The following is a 23,425-nucleotide window of genomic DNA, read 5'->3' as shown; positions in this document are numbered from 1 at the left end:
ACCCATTATAGAGTTTTGTGCAGTTTTTTTAAATAAAAAAATTCTTTCCTTTATGTATGTGATTAATTGTCCTTTCACCATTGTGTAATTGTTAGTTTGCTTATTGATTATGAATTTGTGAGAAGTAAATCTTGTTGAAAGTGTTTGGAAGGAACCCATAATCTAGCAATATTTCATGCAATCTCAACAAGAGAGCCATTTTTCTTTTGATGTCTTGAATTTTAGTCAAACACAGGAAGCGTTGATTAAGTGGATTGAAGTCTTCAAACTAGCTAGATAGCAATCATCCCCTCCCCCTTGAATAATCTTTTTCAACTGGGTGCCTCTATATTGGCTCCTCTACCTGACCAAATGTTGATGTCTTAATGGAGAAGTGGTGGCCCCAAAATTTCCCCCCCTTGGGAAACAGATGGTCAAGAATCGTTGATGATCTTAGGCCATTGATGCCTCCTAGATTGGGGGTGTCATTTAGTGATGAGGAAAGTACACTTAGAGCAGAGCCCCGTGGGCAAGCTAGAAGTTGTTAAGTTTGGAGGGCCTTCTATGAAAGGAGGGCCCTCTAGAAAAAGAGGATCAACCCACAAATCTTGTTGTTGTCGGTTTGGAGCAGTGGACAACTCAATGAAAGTAGTTGGAAATAGGTATTGAAGCTGACGCCGAGAACGAGTTTAACTCCAAAAGCACATAATCATGTGCTACAAGCATATGGAGGGTGGTCAAAGGATTCCCCTTTTGCACCAGAAAGGAACGATTCTCTATGGGGTTGCAAGATGTTAGAAGGCCTCCCACATGCGCCTCTATTGGGTCTACGGGGCATTGCTCTTAGGTCGGGTTCAGACGAGCCGATGGAAAGAGTACACACTCCAGGCTGTCTGTATTTCATTGGGTGAAAAACATTTCATGGGCGAGCCCCCCGCTCCCCTCTAACGAGCCCACTTTTCATGAAAATTGCAGGCAGCACGGCCCGATCATGCATCATGGGGCTACTTGCAGTACTGCTTGGTGCTGACTATTGTGAACACGGGGTCTTGAGGCCGATGCCACAAGGGCAGAGCTCCGTCGCGATTGTGTGAACCCAGCCTTAGGAGTTGGCTGCATTGAAAATCGAAGCCTGACACCAATTTTAACAACTATGAGTCTGTGTGTCATGGATGATTGGCTGCAGTCTCGAGCACCAACATTCAAATTCGAGAAGCTGGTGAAAAAAGAATGAACCTTCCACGTTCAGGAGCTGCACCATGGCAGCAGCCGTCTGTACGGGGTGCTTGTGTAAGCAGTACTCTCAGTAAGGAATCATTTCCGGGGCTGCCAAACGGCGTACCTTCCAGTGAGGACGACGAAGACAACAGTGGAAATGAGGAGGATGATCATGGGCTGATCCAAGTTGATAGCTTAGAATCCAGCATCTTTCGAGGTTATGAAGAAGCAGACCATTCCCATCATGGCCCTGCAGACATCTCTTCCCAACACGCCCTTGCAAAGATCCGAGATCTCCTTGTTGCTTCTAAGCTCAAAGCCATATCTTGCCTCATATGCCTGGAGAAGGTACGGAATTCTGACCCCATTTGGCATTGCACAGCAGGTTGCCATGCTATCTATCATCTCATCTGCATTCAAGCATGGGCTGGGGAAGCCTGTAAAGCTGCTGAAGACAGAGCAAGAGTGAGGCTTTCTCGAGAGCATTTCCCTGTCGCAGAGCATGAAGTAAGTTGGCATTGCCCTAAGTGTCGAATTGAATATTCACGGGCCCAGATCCCTCGTGAGGCATTGTGTTACTGTGGGAAATTAGTTGATCCCCCTTTTGATCTGTGGCTCACGGCTCATTCCTGTGGCCATTTATGTGCACGGACCCTTTCTAAAGGTTGTGGACATGAATGCAAGCTCTTGTGCCACCCGGGTGCATGCCCTCCTTGTCCCCAGTTTGTTAAGGTGTTTTGCTTCTGTGGATCACTTACCGATGTTCGCCGTTGTGGTCATAAGCACTTCTCTTGTGGAAAGAATTGCAGCAAGAAGCTTGCTTGTGGGCTTCATACTTGCCAGGAGGTTTGCCATGCAGGAGACTGCCTCCCTTGTAAGAAGAGTGGGACACACAAATGTAGATGTGGTCGGACAGAGGAAGTTCGTGCGTGTTCTGAATCTGATTTTGGCTGCAATGAGCCGTGTGGAAAGGCAATGCAATGTAAGAAACATTGGTGCAAGAAAGTTTGCCATCAAGGGCCTTGCGGAGAGTGTGAACTCCAAGGTAGGCAGAAATGTCCGTGTGGGAAGATTGCTTACAAAGACTTGGCATGTGACGCCATAGCACCAACTTGTGGATCGACGTGTGAAAAGTTGTTACCATGCTTGCTTCATCGTTGCCAAGAGCGATGTCACATGGGTGATTGCAAAACGATCTGTAGGATTGTGACATTGAAAGTTTGCCGCTGTGGAAGTTTGAGAAAAGAGGTATCCAATTTTTTTTAACATGACAATCTCATGTTGAAGTCTCTCCTAGTATCTTTGATGCTTATATATTCTTGTCTTACTGTGTGTGGTCTTACTTGTTCCAATCTGTAATGCTAGGGCACTCATTCTCTTACAATGTTTCATGTGCAGGCTCCCTGCTACCAAGATCTACAATGTGACAGGAAATGCCAATTTCTGCGAGACTGTAAACGACATCCTTGTAAGCGTCGCTGTTGCAATGGGGATTGCCCTCCATGTTCAGAGGTAAGCTTTTTGAATCAAGCATGTGCTTCATCTTATATTATATCAAAGCAATACCAAATGAAACCAAAAACATTGAAATTCTGGGTTGCTCCATTTGTGTACCTCTCAACTTATTCTCAACTTGTTGCCCCCATGCACCACTCATGCATACTTGAAATTGTGTGTACAGTAGGTGCAACAAAACCTATAGGATGAGCTCTTAGCAAAGAGCTTACTATGCTGAGAGCTCACTAAGAACTAACAAAGGATGTCTACCCAACCATAGGAGTCCCATATTTATAGAGTTGTTCGTTCAAACATGGTTGGACATTGGCTGTACATGGCAAAAGTATGTTAGTGCTGGGGCCCATTGTCAGCTGTAGCAGAATCGAGAGAAGGTAGAATTGAACAATCACCCATCACTGGACGGTACATTTTCCAACATTCATCAACACAAAATCCAGTTCCACAATTAGATTCTATCTAGTTATCTCAACACTCTTTATATTCCAGAATAATGAACTTCTTAGTGTACTCCACGACGTTCTTGAGTCTGCATCGTTTGAATAGCAAAAGTATGAGGGACACAAATATAATCCTCTTAATAAGGTTAAAAGAATAGATTCATGTGATGAAGTGGCCAATTTTAAAACTAAAGAAGCTGCCTTGTGCTCTGTGGTGGGCGTATCTCATTGCAATGTGTATGGAACCTCACTCAGACATAATGGCCAACCACCACTCATCTACTCTGCACTAAATAGTTGGTCACTAGCCAGCAAGTCAACCAACTGGTCTAGACTCCATAGGTAGGTAGGCTGAAGAGGTAGATTCAGCACTGCTAGTCAGGTGGCCCACCAGGTGTCTGGGGAGCGTTTTTGTTGTGCGTTGGAAAACCTCTGAATGACGCAGACCAGGTATCTGGGGAGCGTTTCGTTGTATGCATGAAACCTCCAAGCGACGGGTTGCGGTTTGGGGAACGTTTGGTGTATCAGTCCTTTGAGCTCATGGCGTGGAACTTTTTAGGTTATTTGCGGGGGGAGTAATGAGGTAGTCGTTGAGTAGCTTCATGTTGCAGACCGTTTGTCTCAGAGGAGTGCTCAATGGCGTTGTTCGTTATGTCTTGTAACATGGATATGTGAGCATTTGTGTTGCATTGTGATGTGCCAACCATTGAATATTCCTAATTGGGTGAGATTGCCTGGGCATGTAATTTTAGTTACATCGAGACACCCGTTAAAGATCAGCGCGGTCTGGGTGTGATGGCTAATTTTGCTACGTTGGAATATCGAGAGCTCCGATCTGAAATGAGAAAAGTGAATGACCCTTGAAATGTCCATCGGAACGACCCTTGGAAATTATTGAGCTAACTTGAGTTATTTTGTAGATATGATGTAATCGCGGACGATTACTCTTCTTTCAAGAAGGGAGGATGTCACAAACTGCTGACGTGTCAAGCCACTGAAGACTCGAGCCAACCTGCAGATCTCGACCGAGGGGCCTAAACCCTAGGAGAAGCAGAAGAAGACAAAGGTCTCACCAAATTACCGATCCTTGGCGAGCAGGCCAAACATTAAAGCTGTACCAACTTATGGAACCCGATAGCCTAATAAAAATAAAGCAGGACCCACACACACACCAAGCCAGCGTAAAAACTGTTGACGTGGCAATTGTTGTACGGATTTTCCGCAAATCCCGCTAACATGCTGACGTGGCAGATTGTACAAACAGTTTGGAGTTTTTCACTGACAAGTGTTGACGTGGCAGGTGTACGGATTTCCGCGTTCTATGGTGCTGGCTGCCTAGCGCTAGCTTTTGGGAGCCTAGGTGCTTTTAGACTATATGCTTTTCATGTACTGCTTTTGGATGGGCCCAGGGCCTTTAAATACGAGGGTGGGCTCCCTTCTCCCGCAACTTTGCGGGAGCAGGAGCAGAGTCGAGCCACCTCTTGTGTACTGAGTTGAAGCAATATAAAGAAATAGGGAAAGGGGCGCCAAGGTTTGGGACCAGTGCTCTCTTAAGGTGGAACTATGCCACTCCGCGTCTTGTGTGTCGTGCATCTCTCTCTTTCAGTTAAGTTGTTATTGAAGGGCTTAAAAGTTTGTTCCATCTGTTCTTTTCCATTGGCATGTGGTGCCCTCCCATTATAGATATGACATTTAAGCAAGTCCAAAACCATTGAATTGGTTATCTCTAATTGCCGATTGGTTTGTGGGTGAAACAACGTGAAAATTTGGGTGTAGTGCTCACATTTTCACACATTTCTCTATTGGTGAACCGGGATTCTCTGTTTGAAACAATAGGTGTAGGAATCCTATGTAGCCGAAAGATGTGTGAGACAAACAACTTTGCCAAATGGTCAGTCTTCACTATCTTCTTTAGTGGTACAAAATGAGTCTACTTGTTGAATCTATCCACTATAGTCCTTATGCCATCATGTCCACTTTGAGTCGTTGGAAGGTAACAAACAAAGTCCATTGCGATACTCTTCCAAGGGAAATGTGGAATCGGTATACGTGTGGGGAGTCTTGTCACTTTGTGCCTGTCATACTTGACTTTTTGACATACCATGCAAGTATGCATAAATTTTTCCATGTCCTTCTTGGCCAATAGAAGTATCTCTCGGAACCCCTTAAGTGTTGCCTCTATGCCCCTATGCCCACCAATAGGAGGACCGTGACACTCTACCAACACCTTTGGTCTTAGACTATGGGTAATACACAACATAGTCTTTTGTAACAAGAACCCTTCTTTGAGAGAATATCCTGAAAACTTCTTCCAACTATGTATCTTGCTAAAGATCTCGCCAAAATCCGGGTCTGAAGCATATTGCTCTTGCATCTCATCAAAGTCATGATGATGTACTGAAGTGACATCGGATATCTGTGGCTTGCAAGACAACGTGTCATCCTCATGTAGCCCTCTTCCCCTACACCACCTTACATCTTCTGTGCTCCCCCTGCCCATCCGCAGCCTTAGACACAGCCACACTACAATTGATCCTTTTTGTTTTATCTTATGACACCTAGATGTCAGAGACATCTTGTGCATGGTTTCGCATCATAGACCTGTTTCCTTTGGTCTCTACAAGACATCAATAAAATATTCTCCATCCATACACTCTTCGGTCTCTCTCTATTTTTTTATCCATCTAAACATCTTTGCGTCGACATCTTTGTCTTTGTAGTAAAAGATTGACAGCTTATTATTATAGGAGTGTGTGTCGTGTTTTGTCAGTGTGTTAGTTTTCTTCAAATTCAGAATGATTGCTGATTTTTTCTTCTGAACTTAAACGATTTTTGCTTTTGGATTCAGGTTTGTGGAAGGAAATTGCGTTGTGGAAACCATAAGTGTCCAGCTCCATGTCATAGGTATGCATTGCGTTCTTTTCATTGGTCGAGACTACAAATATGCTTTTTAGTATAAAGCAGCTTGGCATGTTTTCATTATATTTTAATGGCTAATTATCAAGAGAGTTCAGACTATTCTGAACTTATGAAGGTATATGCTAATTAGCAAGAGAGCCTCTTAAGGAATTTGTTGTTGGAAATAGGGTTGCAGGGAAACGCACACAGCTTGGAGAAGACGAAGGAAGCTCAAGACAACAGAGAGTAATATTATTTGAATACTTCCTTCCGTTGCTTCCTGTCACCCATCTAGTGTGACACATCTAAGATGGGTGACACATCAGAAGTACCCGTTCTTGGTGGCCTTACAAATATTCCTGTTCACAGTGCTCCCGTCGTTACTCTAAATGACGCACTAGAAATATTAGTACTCGGATGTCTCTAATGAGAAAAACCCTCTCACTTATATTTCCAATAATTCACTTAGAATTATTTTTCATGGTGTCAAAAGCGAGAAAACCCTCTCACTTAAAAATCCAATAATTCATTTACAATTATTTTTCTGTTTGATAAAGCCAATTTAGCAACGCAGTCACGTAGGAGATGCAAAGCAGAGCCACAAACCTTGTCAAAGCAATATAAAGAAATACCGAAAGGGGCGCCACAGTTTGGGGCCAGTGCAATCTAGGAGTGGAACTCTGCCACTCCGTGTCTCGTGTGGATTCTCTCTCTTTCCGTTCAATTGTTTCGAAGTGCTAAAAGTTTGTTCCAGCTTGTTCTTTTCAGTTGGTACGTGGTGCCTTCTCGCTACAGTGGTATTAGAGCTTCAATCGTGTGCTTTTCTGAAAGCTTACCGGTCCTCCCAAGAACGGACAGAGCAAGATGGGGCTTTTGGATTCTACAAAGTACCTACAATTTCTCCTTGACGAGCTCCGTGACATACTCTCCAAGCATCCTGAGCAGAATCTCCCGGTTCTACAGAGTTTTCAGCAGTTCTCAAGTACATGTTGCCACCTCTGTTGCCTCAAGAAGTTCCTCCTCCTTCGGCACCAGAAAGCACAAGATCCTCTTCTCCACAATATACTTAGTTGTCAATTCCGATCGGGGGAGTTTTCAGGAACATGGTTTAATCACCTGTTGATGAGTATCCATTGCAACCATTGTTGCCACCGCCTCCCTCATCATCTCCCAGATACAGTGGCTGGAGCCCTTATGGTTTCTCCTACTATTATCCACATCTTGGATTTGCATCGAATCAACCAAAGGGCTTCAAGGATGGTGTATCTGCAGTAAAATTTTTCACCGTTTTTGGCATGAAAGATAGGAAGAAAGCCTTACAGTTCCTGTAGCAATTTGACAACGTCTATGCCTTGGGAAACTACAAAGAAGAATCAAAGATCTCTCGAGCCGTGGGATTTTTCAAACATAATGCTATGTAGTGGTGGAGTTTCAGAGCTAGCAAGCCGCATGCTCCAAGGATTTGGCAAGCGTGCAAGAATATTTTTTCCCGGAGCCACATGACATCCCTATTTGAAGTAGAGCTTCTAGCAGAATGGGGTAACCTGAAAATGCTTGCCACGGAAACAATGTAAGACTACAACTAAAGGCTCCTCAACGTTTACCTTTTGGTTTCTAGATCAAGCTGATCACCTTGGAGGACCAGTGCGAGCACTATACCATTGGATTGCCATCACCTCTATAGGAATATTGCCTATCTAAACAAGTGTCTACTATGCAAGAACTTATGGACCATGCTGTGTTCGGTTACAAACTTATGAAAGGAAGATTGGAATTTGTTATGGAAGATCAACCGATCAACACTCAAAATCCACGACCACAACCATCAAATCCTTGGGATTCTCGCGACACTTCAATGCAAAAGACTTGTTTGACATCACGTCAACAAGAAACCCTGATACAAGAAGCTAGATGCTTTGAATGTTTCTAGACGAGACACAACTATAATTGTCCGGGCTCTTTGCTCTGTGCACGCCATCGCTGCTCCCCCCTCACCCTCCTGTCTCGCTCTGACCCCCCGCCTTGCCCCCTTCTCTCGCTCGCGACCACCCCCCGCTTGCCTCTCCCTCTCTCACGCTGCCTGCCCCCAGCCCTACACCCCCGCACTCGTGCATCCCCTGCTCGTCCCGCAAACCCCTCCGTGTCTCTCACCTTCCTTTCTCTCCCGGCATTGTCTCTATTGCTTGACAAGCCTTCAACGAAAGGACTCTTAACTATAAGTTAAGCGTCGACGCCCCATTTATCAGCAGAAGCAGACACAGATGGAAGCTTGCGCTTCGCCATAGAGGGACTCAGATGAAGCCCCCTCGTCCGAGCCCGCCGAGCCTACAATCCGACTTGCTCTATTGCTAGCAAAGCAAGCCAGCCTCGCAACTGAGGTGGAGTGCCTCCAGGCCACCTCTGTCATCTGCAAGATTATTGCAGTCAAGGAGAGATACGCGACCTTCTGCAGGCCCGCCTTTTAGCTGAGGTGGGGAAAATCATTTATATCCAGATTCTCGGGCGAGGGTACTATCAGATAAAGTTTGAGACTCATGAGATGGCTGTCAAGGTCATTTCTATGAGCCTGTTGGCCATCCGAGCGGTCAGAGTGCATTTTCGACAGTGGCGCCATGGGTTCGATCCAGCATCGGATGTTCTTGTCGTGGAGGTAGACTTGCCTATTTTGGTATGCTTCGTTGGCTTGCGGAGGGAGTACTTACTGCTTCTTTCTAGGATTGGTTCGGAGATCGGGATAGTCTTGGAGATCCGGCGCACGATAGCTTCAGTTGTAGCCAAGGCTGCCGATGTGCCTTCAATACGTGTTCTGGTTCGTGACACTCACTCTCTCCCGAAGTTGGTCCTTCTACGTAGGGTGAGTAAGGGATGGTTACGCCTGAGGGTGGAGTATTTGGGATTCCCGAACCAATGCTTCATTTGCAGGTAGATGGGCCAGTTAGCGAAGGCATGTCCTCGTAGGAGATCTCGACCCACGGTGCATGCGCAACCTCCCAAGGTTGAACATGCTTAGCAGACAGGTACCCATGACACACAGGCGGGTACCTCGACAGAGGCGAGCGATCAGCCAACTGACGGTTGGTAGCAGGTGCCCGATCGCCATCAACAGGGACGGGCTCGCCACACTGCCTTCCCTGCAACTCAGCAACATTGGGTTTTGACAGGGAGCCGTTTTGACTTCCTCCACAGCAGGAGCCCCTTAAGGAGACCCCCTCCACCACCTCCACCTCCCCCCCCCCCCCTCCACCTTCAGACTCCTCTGTTCTGTCTCCTCCCCCTCGTCCCCCACCCACACCTCTCGCTCTTCCTTTCTCCCCGGTGGGGCCCTTGGCCTCATCACCCGACCCTTCTGACACTCCTCCTCAGACGGAGGGGACTGGACACACATCCGCAGCCAAACGATCTCTTGGTAGTGCTTTTGCTACGAGTCACATGGCTCTAGAGGGACAACCCCGAATCTTTCTCGGATAGATCATTTCTATTCCACTGACCAAATCTGCGACATGGGGAGAATCTGTTTGCATCCTGACAGGGACTACTTTTTTTGACCATGCGCCAGTGATTCTCACTATGACGGACAGATAGAGGAGGGGGGGTGCGATGCTATGCATGCCTGAGCGGATCTTGTTGGATCGAGAGCGTAGAGAGCGAGTGGAGGCACTTTGGACAAAGAGCTTGGACATGCAGGACACCCGTGTTGGTAGATTGGCCTTTGGTGTGGTTGAGCTTAGTCGCTTCTTCCTCTAGGAGTTTGCAGCTCGCTTGGTTGCAACCAGGGAGGAGGAGAAGCGTCTCCGACGGGGCATTGTTTCCTTGCAAAGGATGTAGGAGCAACATCCAGACAGTCCTTGGTTGAAGGAGCAGATGTAGCAGGCTAGACAGGAGTTGGCAAGCATTGAGGAGGGGCATCATGAGTTTACCTTCCATCGGTAGGCATCTTGGTGGACCCAGGTGGGTGACAGAGTTACTGGGGAGTTTTTTGAGATGGTGGGGCCACGCCATGCGCAAGCCAGTGTTAGCCAGTTGAGGAGACCTGACGGGTTTGTTGCTTCAGAGGCTGAGGATAGTCGTGCAGTTGCTACTGACTTTTACCGTGATTTGTTGTCAGTTGAGCCTTAGTCAGAGCGTGAGGATGCATGCAGAGAGCAGGTTTGGGCACAGATGCCTTGCCTTGTTATTGAGGAGATGCGACAGAGACGAGCTTTCTTTCCAGCTGGAGGAGCTCCATGAGGTCCTCAAAGCACTTCCCCGAGGTAGTTGTCTAGGGGAGGATGGTTTGACCCCCAACTTTTTCTTGGAGTATTGGGACTTGCTTGGTTCAGATCTTTGCAGCACATTCCAGTACGTTTTGCGCACTGACGAGATGCTTGATAGCATGAGTGAGGGCATGATCTACCTTATTCCCAAGGAGGGTGGCTCCTTGGATGAAATTCGACAGTGGCGACCCATCACTATCCTCAACTCATCCTACGAAATTCTAGCAAAGGCTTTGAGCTTGAGGATTCAACCATACTAGAGAGCATTATACATGGGACCCAGGTAGGTTTTGTCAAGGAGCGTAGTATCCTTGACAACATCTTCACTTTTTGGGAGGCGTCTGGCCTCGCGCGTCTCCGAGGAGAGGATTTGGTGATACTCCTTCTCGATGTTGAGAAGGCCCACGAGAGAGTTGTCTGGGACTTCGTGGAGGGCACTCTATGCAGGATGGGTTTCTTAGATGCTTGGATCAGAGGTGTGTCATCTCTTTACAGGCGTGCACATAGTCAGGTGCTCTTGGCAGGGGGAAGAGGGGAGCGCTTCATGCTCACGCGTTCGGTCAGACAGGGTTGCCCTCTAGCCCCCTTCCTCTTTCTGTTCTATGTTGAGGCGATGATTATATTTTTGACTTCTCCGCAGGTTGGCTTGCGTGGCCTCGAGCTCCCTAATAGGGCAGATGAGCTCCTTGACGCTGAATTTGCCGACGACTCAGCCTTGTACTTGGAGGGCCAAGAGGCCAATCTGCACAGTTGTGAGTAGGCTCTTGAGGTGTTTTGTTGCGCATCAGGAGCACTGATCAATTAGAGGAAGACACTAGCTTTCTAGGTTGGCAGTGCTCCTACGCCTAATTGGTTGTCAAGTGAGGGTTCTAGATGGATTTCCCTAGGGATTGCAGTTCGTTACTTGGGTTGTCAGGTTGACCTGGACTTGTCCCCTGAGCAGTAGAGTGCTCCCCTCCTCCTGTCCATCAGGAGGAAGTTGTTGCATTGGAGTTCGACACGACCCTCATTGGTAGGCAGAGTTGTAGTTCCAACCAAGTGCTGTTGGCTACTATGTGGTACATCACGTCTTGCTGGATCTTCTTGAGCTCCTGTATCAGCCAGCTAGGGAGGGTGATCAGGAGTTTTCCTTGGTCAGGGCGCGACACCCAGTTAGCCCGGGCCAAAGTAGCGTGGCAGGTCATCACCTTACCATGTTCTCAGGGGGGGCTGGGGATCATAGACCGAGCAAAGCATAGCAGAGCCCTTCTTGGGAAGTTTGTTGTCAGAGGACTGCCTATATGGGAGGAGCCTTGGAAGGAGTTGTTGCTTCACCTACTTCGAGCTCGAGTCCCTCATGTAAGAGGCCCTTGGAGCCCTTCCATCAGGTGGATCTTCATAGAGATGCGCAAGTTGGCGGGAACAAGAGGTTGCGGGATCGGTTTGCTGCGAGCCCTTCGGTCTTGGGAGCAGCTGAGGAGTGGCTTGGAGCAGCACCAACCCACCTGCACAGAGGAGCGCTTGAAATAGCCCCTTGTTTGGAACCCCATGGTTCGCACTTACAGAGGCCACCTGGTTGGTAGTAGGCCTCATGTTTCTTGGGGTCCCATGGTAGAGGGCCCAACCGACACTCTCGGCGACTGGCTTCAGTTTTCAGGATTGCAACATCCAACTATGAGGCATGAGAGGGGTGCAGAGCATGTGCTAGGACATTAAGAGGCTTTACGAGCTGAGTGGCTCACCCCTCTAGAGACAGCAGCTACCAGATGGATGGGGGCCTTGATGAGACTGGAGGTCCTCATCGCAGTTTGTGCTTGCTCAGAGTCCGTACCCCCCATGTTCTTTGAGATCTAGGGAGAGGGTCGCCTACACAGAGTCTCAGTAGAGGCTCCACAGGTAACAGAGTGCTATTTTCAGAGGATACATGTAGTGAGCATTTGTGGGAGGACTTGTGTCATAGATCCTGACCCAACAGATCTTGAGACAGGCCACTGGCGGCTTTGGGCTTGGGAGAGCTGCCCTTTGGCAGGAGTGGAGTGGGACCGTGGAGAGTGGTTTTGGAGAGACCCTTTCTCTTCAACCGATCACCCTGAGATCCGCTTCTTTCAGTACACTGTTCGATTGGAGCGACACATACTGGCAGTAAGGAGAGAGGCTCCTCTTGTTGCAACACTTCATTGGCAGGAGGAGGGTCTCATAGATGAGTTCTTATCAGGTTTTTGGGAACGGTTGTGGGACTCGAGAGAGCCGAGGCGAGTCACTTTGTTCCAGTGGCTAGTTGCACATAGAGTTACAACAATGGGGAGCTAGCTAGTACATAGTGTCTTGTCGGCAGACTGCGCAGCTTGTGACCATCCTTTGGAGAGTCAACGTCACTGTTTGTGGGACTACCCCATGACACAACATGTTTGGCTTCCGGTACTTCGATTGATGCCAGCTCTTTGCACAACGCGACAATACACTTGGGGTGCTGTAGCCTGGTCCACCCTCACGGGCCCTGCACTCCATTTTGAGCTAGCCTCCACCAGCAGGATGATAGTGATCTAGGGGGGTCGACCTACACTTCAGCATGCCACAAAGCTTAGCCCCCAAAAGTGTTGCAGTGAGAGAGAGGTGTGTTGGGAGCTTGTCTGTGGCCTGACACTTTGGTTCATTTGGCGGGCTCGTTGCTTCCGCATCTTCGAGGCTCGCCCTGTCCCACCGGCGAAAACTAATTGTGACTTTTGGTTGGAGCTGATTCATACTCTTAGGGTCAGTTTAAGAGACTTCAGGGCAACTCCGACCGCATGCCGGAGCGCAGAGAGGCTTTCCTGCGGCTCTGGCGCCCAAGCTTGGCTTTTCTTCACCATGGTCCAGGGTGCACCCAGATGGCACTACCGGCCACCTGTGTGGCTCTTTGCTCCTCCCATTTTGTGATTTAGCCCCATTGTAGATATTTTGTTTACTCACTGGGAGAGTCTCTTCATGCTTTTGATGTAGCCCTCTCTAGTAGAGGTGGTTTGTAGCCCTATGGGCAGTTTTATCAGCTAATGGAAGGATCTTTTTCTTCAAAAAAATACTATTATAACTGTCCAGATAAGGCTCCAGAGCAACCACTTGCTAAGAAAGCCAAAACTTCGGTCGGACTTGTTCCCGTCAGCATTTATGGCCTCTCTCTAGATGTACGAAAGAATTGTGTAGAGCTTATGGCCAGATCAAAGGCTTCAAAGCACTTATCTTCTTCGACCCAGGAGCCAGCAAGAATTTCATCCACCTAGAGTCCTCAAGCAGGTGGATGTTGAATATGATCAGTTTGCGGGAGAGCTTGAGGTCGAGTTAGCCACAGGGCACACTTGGAAAGTGGTACCACTCATTGTTGCTCCTCCACTTACTATACAAGGGTACCATGGCAAGGCAGACTTCACATCATGCCGTTAGGGCATTGCGATGCTCTTTTGGGCGTGCCTTGGCATGACCAGAATGATGCAACCATCCACATCAAGGACCGAACCATCACTTTGGAGTAGATTGGAAAGCCAGTTGTTCTTAAAAGTTCGACGGACAGAGACCAACCTTGAATGATTTTTAGTTTGATTTATAGTTGTTTGAGACTATGATTTGTAGAATTGTTGAAATCGAATTGATATGTTTTGAACTTGTTTTGGTGCTGCTTTGAGATTGCTCGATTGTGTTTTCAACGATTTGTGATTTACTCATGGCTCGGGCTTTCTATGGAGGAGTATTGAAGAGAAAATTTGTGCTTGATAATGTATGAATTTCTTTTGGCTCGGGCTTTCCTGGGAGGAGTATTCAAGTTAGTGTAGGCCCTGTGATCGTTACAGGCGGCGGTTTGGGGAATGTTTAGTTGTACTCTTGGAACCTCCAAGCGCCGTAGGCTGCGGTCTCGGGAGCGTTTGGTTGTAGCAAGCCTCTATATCTCATGGCCCCAAACCTTTTTAGGTTATTTATGGGGGGGAGTGATGAGAGGGTCACTGTGTAACGGGAGGGCACCACGTACCAACAGAAAACAATGGACGAGACAATTTTAAGCACTTCAAAACAACTGAACTGAGAGAGAGTGCACGACACACGGGACTGGGAGTGGCGGAGTTCCACCCCAAGAGAGCACTGGCCCCAAACCTTGTCACCTTTGTCGGTATTTCTTTATATTGCGTGAACTCAGTACAATGCCGGTACTCGTGCTCTGCACCTTTACCCGATAGAGTGCCAAAGTATGAGCCCTCTGCACAAATTTAAAGGTCTTTGGCCCTCTAAAAGTAGCTTGCATGAAAAGAGCTTCTGGTCCAAAAGCATATGACCCAAAAACCGCAGCATAAAATTCAAAAATCCGTACAATTGCCACGTCAGCAGTCAACGTAGAACCTGGGCGCCCGTACATCCTGTCAACATAATTTGCGGAGTGCTGTACAGACTTGCCACGTCATGAGCTTGCTACACAATTGAGTCTTGTGTGTGTGTGTGTGTTAGTTCTGCTTTTATTTATGGCTCCTAGGTACTTGGGCACTGGATGGTGTCCCAAAAGTTGGTGGGAACTTCTTTTAAAATTAGGCCACACGGCAAGACTTTGTAAGTTGGTAAAACTTTTTCTCCTACTTTGCTTCTTCTTCTCTTAGGGTTTAGGCCCCTTGTACGAGATCTGCATGCCAGCTAGGGTTAGGCTCGGAGAGCCCTAACTCGTCGGGTCTTCAGTGGCTTGACACGTCAGCAGTTTGTGGCACATTGAATATCTCATGGCCCGGACCTTTTTCGGTTATTTGCGGGGGGAGTGTTCATCAACGACTGTATGTTTTTATGTCTTGTAACATGCATCTGTAATCATCTGTGTTGCATTGTGATGTGTCAACCACTGAATAATTCCAAATTGGGTGAGATTGCCCTGGGTATATGACTTTAGTGCATCGAGAAGGATCAACATGGTCTTGGTGTGATGGCTAATCTTGCTATGTGAGAATATCAAGAGCTCCTGTATGGAATGTTAGAGTGTGTGACATATTTCGCACCACCGTATGGAGCCTTTCCCTAGCCACTTATGTATGCCTAGCCATCCCAAATGATGCCCATACATAGGTATATGACCCATGAATGTTTCTATGTTCCACTTGCATATGAAGTTAAGAGGTAGGTCAAAACAACCTCTACAAGGGTGCATACCAATTTTCTCCTTGATTCTCTCTGTTTGGACTGTCTCACACCTCATGTATGATGCAAGCAAGATGCTCTAGTCTATGCCTATATAAGAGGCACTCCTATAGTCATTCTATGTTGAACAAAGAAGCTTTACTATGTTATTTTCTCCCATGAATGGCTCATTGAATTTCTGTCATAGCTTTACAACTGGTATCAGAGCCCTAATGGTGATTAGAACCTCCTAATCATCTTAGTAGATGCGCCCATATCTATGATAGACCTAGTGTGTGCACACATTTTGGTTGCCATTCAATCCCCCCCCCCCCCCCCCCCCCCCCCCCCTCTCTCTCTCTCTCTCAGAATAATCCTTGATTAACTCTCGTTCAGCTCATTGAAGGCATGTTGATGGGCCACTACCTTCATAAGTTCATTAAGGGTTGATCATGATTAGAATTAGAGCATTTTCCCCCTAGCCATAGTTATCTTTGCCCCATTTAATCTTTTATTTAAAAACTAAAATTTTGTTTCCTTGAGTCCAAGAGTTGATAGCCGTTTGCAAGAGCTCTCTGATGCATGCTTAAGCTCATCATTTGATCGAGATTATGTCTTGCTGATCACCTACCAAAATCGGCTTTGTATTTTCTTGTGTGCATCCTTGCCAAGCTGAGGAAATAAATCCTTTTTTTGGCTACTACCCATGTGAAAGGCTTGTGGTGACTTGGTCTACTTCACTGGAATAGGATTGTTGACCCCTAGATTGCAGGCTTGATTCCTGTCATCTAATTTTTTTTTTTTCTGAGAAGAAGATCCTTCTATTAGTTAATGAAACTGTCCATAGGGCTACAACCACCTCTTTGAGAGAGGGCTACAACAACCATGATGGGGAGACTCTCCCAATGAAAAAACAGCATATGTACAAAGAGGCTAAATCAAGAAATGGGAGGAGCGAAAAGCCACACAGGTGGACGGTAGTGCCATTTGAGTACACCCTGGACTATGGTGAAAAAAGGCCCAGGACGCCAAAGTCGAAGAAAGGCCTCTCTGCGCTCCCTCATGCGGTCGGAGCTACCCTGAAGTCTCTTGAGCTGTCCTCTGAGAGTGTGGATCAGCTCTAACCAAAGATTGCGAACAGTCTCTGTTGGTGGTACAGGGCGAGCCTCAAAGATGCGGAAGCAACGGGCCCGCCAAATGAACCAGAGTGTCAGGCCACTGATGAGCTCCTAACACTCCTCTCTCTCCCTACACCACTCCTGTGGAGTAAGCTCTGTGGCAGGCTGGAGTGTAGGTTGCCCCCCCTGCATCACTATCATCCTGTTGGTGGAAGTCAACTCAAACTGAAGTGCCGGGCCCGTGAGAGTGGACCAAGCAGCTGCCCCCCAAGTGTACTGCGGAGCCGTGGAGAGAGCAGGCATCAGCCGAAGAACACGAAGCCACACCTGGTGTGCCAAGGGACAGTCCCAAAGACAATGACGCTGACTCTCCACAAGATGGTCACAAGCTGCACATGCGGCCGAGAGACCACTGTGCACAAGCCAGCTCCCAATTGTTGTAGCTCTGTGTGCGACCAGCCACTGAAACAAAGTGACTCGCCTCGATTGTCTGGAGTCCCACAATCTCTCCCAAAAAGGTGCCAAGAACTCAGCTGTGAGACCCTCCTCTTGCTGATGAGGTGCTGCAGCAGGGCGAGCCCCTCTCTGTGCTGCCAGTATGTGATGTCCCAGTCAAACAGTGTACTGAAAGAATGGGACACCAGGGTGGTCTATAGAAGAGAAAGGGTCCCTCCAAAGCCACTCTCTAGGATCCTTCTGTACTCGTGCCAGTGGACATCACTCCCAAGCCCACAGTCTCCAATGTCCCGTCTCAAGAGTAGCTGGGTCAAGATCGATGACACAAGTCCTCCCATAGATGCCCACCACTCGGATCCTCTAAAAACATCACTCTGCCACCTGTGGGGCCTCTACTGCAACTCACTGTAAGCGTCCCTCACCCTGTAACTCGAAAAACACGGAGGGAACAATCTCTGAGCAAGCCCGAACTGAGATGAGAACCTCGAGATGCGTGAAGGCTCCCATCCATCTGGGCGCTGGTGACTCGAGAGGTGTGAGCCACTCAGCTAATACTGCCTTTGAGATGTCCTGGCACATGCTCTGCACCCCTCACATTCCCTGTAGCTGAAAGCCCTGCAGCTCCTCTTGACAAGCCTGAAAACTGCAACCAGTCACCTAAAGAGCGTGCTGGACCCGCTGCCATGGGACCTCAGGAAACATGAGGCCGACTACCAACCAAGTGGCCTTTCTGACTGCTAACCATGGGGTTCCAAACAAGGGGCTGTCGCAGGTGCTTCTCCGTGCAAGTAGGCTGCCGCTGCTCCAAGCCTCGCCGCAAGTGCTCCCAAGATCGAAGCAAACCCACAGCGAAGCAGTCCTCCAGTCTCCTGCTCAAACCAACTCTGCGCATCTCTGTGAAGATCCAACTGGTCGAAGGTTGCCAAGGGCCTCTTGCCTGAGACACCCTAGCACGAAGCCGCTGTAGCAAGAACTCCTTCCAGGGCTCCTCACCTGGAAGAAGTCCTCGGACGATGAACTTCCCAAGAAGGGCTCTGCTCTGCTGTGCTGGGTCTATGATCCCAAGCCCTCCCTGTGAACAAGGAAGAGTGATGACCTGCCAAGCCACTTTGGCTCGGGCTGTCCGAGTGTCACGCCCTGACCAAAGGAAGTTCCTGATCAGCCTCTCTACCTGGTTGATACAAGAACTCGAGAAGATCCAGCAAGAAGTGATGTACCACATAGTAGCCAAAAACACCTGGTTGGCCACTACAACTCTGCCAGCCAAAGAAAGTGGTGCAGAGCTCCAATGTAACAACTTCCTCCTGATAGATAGGAGGAGGGGAGCAATCTGCTGCTCGAGAGACAAGTCCAAACCAACCTGACAACCCAAGTACCGAATTGCAGTCCGTGGGGGAATCCACCTGAAACCCTCACCTGGCATCCAATCAGGTACAGGAGCACTACCAACCGAGAAAGCCACTGTCTTTCTCCAGTTGATCAGTGCGCCAGATGCACAACAGAAGGTCTCAAGAGCTTGCTCACAGCTGTGAAGGTTGGCCTCCTGGTCATCCAAGTACAAGGTTGAGTCGTTAGCAAACTCAGCGTCCAGTAGCTCATCTCCCTCAATAGGGAGTGTAACAAACTACTGACGTGTCAAAGCCTAAAGAATGGAGCCAACTTACAGATGTGAGCCGAGGGGCCTAAACCCTAAGAAGAACAAGCAACAGAAGAAGAAGTCCTACCAACTTATGGGGACCCCGTCCGATGGGGCCCCAAGTGACATAAAGGATTAAAATAAAGCAAGACCCACACACACAGGAAAAACTGATGATGTGGCAGTTTTCAAAAATTGCGTTGACACTGTATGGATTTCCGTAAATTACGCTGGCAGCTTTTGGCATTGCTTTATGGACTAGAAGCATAGTGGTCTCGTATGGTCTCGTACGTTTTGTACACGTACGATGATGTGCGGTACTAAACGAACTAAAAAATATTAAGATGTACGATGACGTTACGTACGTTCAAAATAAAAAAACAAAGAATTCTTACGTCTAAGGCTCAGGCCCTTGGGTTTAAACTTTACACTTAAAGAAACTTGACGTTATGAGATCTTCAATGGGAGCTTGAGAGGGAGAGACCCAATGGAGAGAAGATGGAGAGGCAAGACTCTAGTCTCTAGAGCTTGTCACTTGAGAACTAGAACATGGGAGCATTGAGCAGTGAGAGCATTGAGAGCAATGAGCATTGAGAGCTTGAGAGCAATGAGCATTGAGAGCTTGGAAGTGTTGGAGAACAAGATGGAGAGGCATTGCTTAAATAGGAAGAGGCTAGAGCATGAGAGAGAGAGAGTTGGGCTGCTCAATGTAATCCATTCACAATTGTGAATTTTGCTTTTATTATTAAAAAAAAAAAAAAAACGTACAAAACGTACGAGACGTACGGGACGGTACGTGACCCGCAGTACGGAACGAGACGTTTCGTACGTCGTACGAAAACTACCTTGACTAGAAGCTTGTGAGTTTGAAAGCTTTTCATGTAAACTGCTTTTTAGGCCAAGGGTCTTTAAATATGAGGTTAGAGCTCATTCTCTGGCATGCTTCCTGGAGAAGGTGCAGAGTCTGGAGTACCGGCTTGTACTGTGTTGATGCAATATAAAGAAATACCGAAAGGGACGCCAAGGTTTGGGGCCAATACTCTTTGGGGTAGAATTCCGCCACTCCGTGTCGCGTGTCGTCTCTCTCTCTCTCTCAGTTCAATTGTTAATGAAGTGCTAAAAGTCTGTTCAGTCTGTTCTTTTCTATTGGCACGTGGTGCCCGTCTTGTGACAGTGGTATCAGAGCATCAGGCGTGTGCTTTTATGAAAGCACACCGGTCCCACAAAAGCAGACAGAGCTATTGGAATTTATTTGAGGTATCTTCGCCCTCCAACCCGGACTTATTAGCCACTCCCACCCTTACTTCATCACGCATCGGGCGCGCTCCCGTCTTCACCGCTCATGTCTTATAGGGCATAAGCCATAAAGATCACTTACAAGAGAAGGATCTAGATTTGTTTCGAGTCATTGTTTTTCTAAGAAGCAGTGCCATGCAGATGTTGATGTCTATAGCTACCAAGCCGCACACTTCCAAGGACTTGGCAATTGTTCAAGAAAAAATTTGCCCGAAGTTATATGGTTTCTGACATCTTTCTTCGGAGTGAAACTTCTGGCAGAGTGGGTTAGGTGTGATTGCTATCTCTTGGGACTACCATCGCCGCCAAAGAAACACTGTCTGTCCAAGAGATGATGGACCATGCTGTGCTCGGCTACGACCTCATGGAAGGAACCTAACCCTAATTTTTGGTGTAGGTTTCAAGATGGAAAGTCAGTCGACTTTTCGAGCTTGACTGATGTCGAGATTGCTTTTTAAGTTTCAAATCTGTTTGAGAACTTGTTTGGTGATCTTGTTTGGACTTTGTGTGAAATGGATGCTATCTGTTTTAAACCTGTCTTGGTGCCGATTTGAATTGTTAGACTCTGGTTTTAATACTGGTTTCAATGATTGGTGATTTTACTCCCGGGTGGAGTAGTGAGAAATAACGTTTGAGAATGCGTGTTCATACTCATGGCCTGAACCCTTGTGGTTATTTGCGGGGGGCGTATTGAATGATTGAAAAGTGTTGTTTTACTCATGGTCCGTACCCTTGTGGTTATTTACGGGGGGAGTATTGTTTGTTGTAACTCTCGGCCCGGACCTGGATGGTTATGCGGGAGGAGTATTAAGAAGTCTGAGCAGTGGTTACTCTCAGCACCTCTGAACGACGCAGGCTGCGGTCTGGGGGGCGTTTGGTTGTTAAAGGCCTCTATATTTCCCGGCCCGGACCTTTTTAGGTTATGCGGGAGGAGTGATGAGAGAGTCGTTGAATATCTCCCGGCTCGGATCTTGTTAGGTTATGCGGGAGGAGTGTTCATCGGCGGCTTTATGTTTCTCTGTCTTGTAACATGCATATGTGATCATTTGTGTTGCATTGTGATGTGCCAACTATTGAATATTCCTAATTGGATGAGATTGCCTGGGTATGTAATTTTAGTGCATCAAGACACCCGTGGAAGATAAGTACGGTCTGGGTGTGATGGCTAATTTTACTACGCCAGAATATCAAGAGTTCCGATCTGGACGAAAGGAGAAGCTAACTCCTTGATCAAAAGAGCAGAAAGGAGAAGCTAACTCCTTAATAAAAAGAGCAAACTGATTGTCCCTCGGAATGTCCCTCAGAAATTCTTGAGCTAACTTGAGTTGTTTTGCAGATATGCTGTAATCGCGGACGATTACTCTCTTTCAAGAAGGGGAGATGTAACAAACTGCTGACCTGTCAAAGCCTAAAGAATGGAGCCAACTTACAGATGTGGGCCGAGGGGCCTAAACCCTAAGAAGAACAAGCATCAGAAGAAGAAGTCCTACCAACTTATGGGGACCCCGCTCGATGGGGCCTCAAGTGACATAAAGGATTAAAATAAAGCAAGACCTACACACACAGGAAAAACTAATGACGTGGCCGTTTCCGAAATTTGCGCTGACATGATGACGTGGCAGGTTGTACGGATTTTCGCGTTTTGCATTGGCTGATGACGTGGCAAGCTGTACGGATTTCCGTAAATTACGTTGGCAGCTTTTGGCATTGCTTTTTGGACCAGAAGCTTTTGAGTTTGAAAGCTTTTCATGTAAACTGCTTTTTAGGCCAAGGGCCTTTAAAGATGAGGTTAGGGCTCATTCTTTGGCATACTTCTTGGAGAAGGTGCAGAGTCTGGAGTACCGGCTTGTACTGTGTTGATGCAATATAAAGGAATACCGAAAGGGGCGCCAAGATTTGAAGCCAATACTCTCTGGGGTGGAATTCCGCCACTCCGTGTCGCGTGTCGTCTCTCTCTCTCTGAGTTCAATTGTTAATGAAGTGCTAAAAGTGTGTTCAGTCTGTTCTTTTCTATTGGCACGTGGTGCCCGTCTTGTGATAGAGAGTGCTAAGCCCCGTAGACCAACCTGCTGCGACACCAAAAACCTGCTCGTCGCCTCAGCATAGAACAGAAAGAGGAATGGGGCAAAAGGGCAGCCTTGTCTGACTGAACGTGTGAGCATGAAACGATCACCTCTACCTCCTGACAAAAGTACCTGATTGTGTGCCTGTCTGTACAAAGCTGACACCCCTCTGATCCAAGCATCTAAGAAGCCCATCCTGTGTAGAGTGCCCTCCAGAAAGTCCCAGTCAACTCTGTCGTAGGCCTTCTCAAAATTGAGAAGAAGAATCACCAGATCCTCACCACGAAGCCGCGCTAGGGCAGAAGCCTCCCAAAAAGTAAAGATGTTGTCAAGGTTACTGCGCTCCTTGACAAAACCTGTCTGAGTCCCATGTATAAGGCTCTCTAGAAGTGGCTGGATCCTCAAACTCAGAGCCTTGGCAAGAATTTTGTAGGCTGCGTTGAGGATGGTGATGGGGCGCCACTGTCGAATCTCATCCAAGGAGCCACCCTCCTTGGGAATGAGGTGGATGAGACCCTCACTCATGCTGGCATCTCTCCTGTGTGCAAGATGTACTGAAAAGCACTACAGATGTGGGCCAAGCAAGTCCTAGTACTCCAAGAAAAAACTGGGAGTCAAGCCATCCTCACCTGGACAACTCTACCATGGGAGAGTGCACTAAGAGCCGTGTGCAACTCCTCAAGCTGAAGTGGAAGCTCAAGCCTCTGACACATCTCCTCAGTCACAAGGCAAGGCATTTGTGCCCACACCTGCTCCCTGCATGCATCCTGACGCTCTGACTGAGGCTCTGCAGACAGTAACTCATGGTAAAAATCAGTAGCAACTGCACGCATGTCCTCTGGCTCAGAAGCAACTGACCCATCGGGCCTCCTCAACTAACTGACCTTGGCATGCGTATACCGAGGTCCCACTGCCTCAAAGAAAGCACCAGTCACTTTGTCACCCACCTGTGTCCACTGAGATGCCTGTCGATGGAAAGCAAACTCATGGCGCGGCTCCTCTGTGCTAACAAGCTCCTGGCGAGCCTGTTGTAACTGCTCCTCCAACCAAGGATTGTCAGGATGCTGCTCCTGCATCCTCTGCAAGGAAGCAACGCGCCGTCTGAGACGCTGCTGCTCCTCTCTCGCTGCAGCCAGGCGAGCCAAAGACTCCTAGAGAAAGAAGCGACTAAGCTGAGCTAGTCTTGAGGCCACTCTGTTAGCAGGAGAATCTTACATGTCCAAGCTCTCTAACCAGAGAGCCTCTACTCGCTCTCTGAGTGCAGAGTCCAGCAAGACCCTCTTAGGGATGCGAAGCATCGTGCTCCCCCTCCTCTGTCTATCTGCCACTGTGAGGATCACTTGTGCATGGTCCGAGAAGGAAGTCCCTGCAAGAATGCCAACTGTCCCACCCAAGTCACAGAAATGGTCACTAGTGTAGAAGCGATCTATCCGCGATAGATTCACTCCTCCCACTC

At 47.8% G+C, this 23,425-nt stretch overlaps 1 protein-coding gene across 3 annotated transcripts in view; it reads left to right on the top strand.

Moving 5' to 3' along the window:
* Positions 1–796: 796 nt before the first annotated feature.
* Positions 797–23,425, top strand: part of NFXL2 (NF-X1-type zinc finger protein NFXL2) — a 71,301-nt gene continuing 48,672 nt past the window's right edge. The window contains exons 1-5 of one of the 3 annotated variants that reach the window (XM_086528608.1): positions 797–1,704; positions 1,862–2,242; positions 2,365–2,445; positions 2,596–2,709; positions 6,001–6,056. In XM_086528608.1, the coding sequence (XP_086384734.1) occupies positions 1,210–1,704; positions 1,862–2,242; positions 2,365–2,445; positions 2,596–2,709; positions 6,001–6,056 (1,127 nt within the window). In that variant the 5' untranslated portion in view covers positions 797–1,209. Of the gene's footprint in view, positions 2,446–2,595; positions 2,710–6,000; positions 6,057–23,425 lie in introns of all 3 variants that reach the window. The other 2 variants (XM_086528606.1, XM_086528607.1) reach the window with 2 other exon arrangements.

This window comes from Adiantum capillus-veneris, chromosome 14 (genome assembly GCF_014529385.1).
Source record: "Adiantum capillus-veneris isolate H3 chromosome 14, ASM1452938v2, whole genome shotgun sequence".
NCBI classification, from domain to species: Eukaryota; Viridiplantae; Streptophyta; class Polypodiopsida; order Polypodiales; family Pteridaceae; genus Adiantum; species Adiantum capillus-veneris.
The sequence above is the reverse complement of the archived record's forward strand: the minus strand, read 5'-3'. Positions and strand labels throughout refer to the sequence as shown.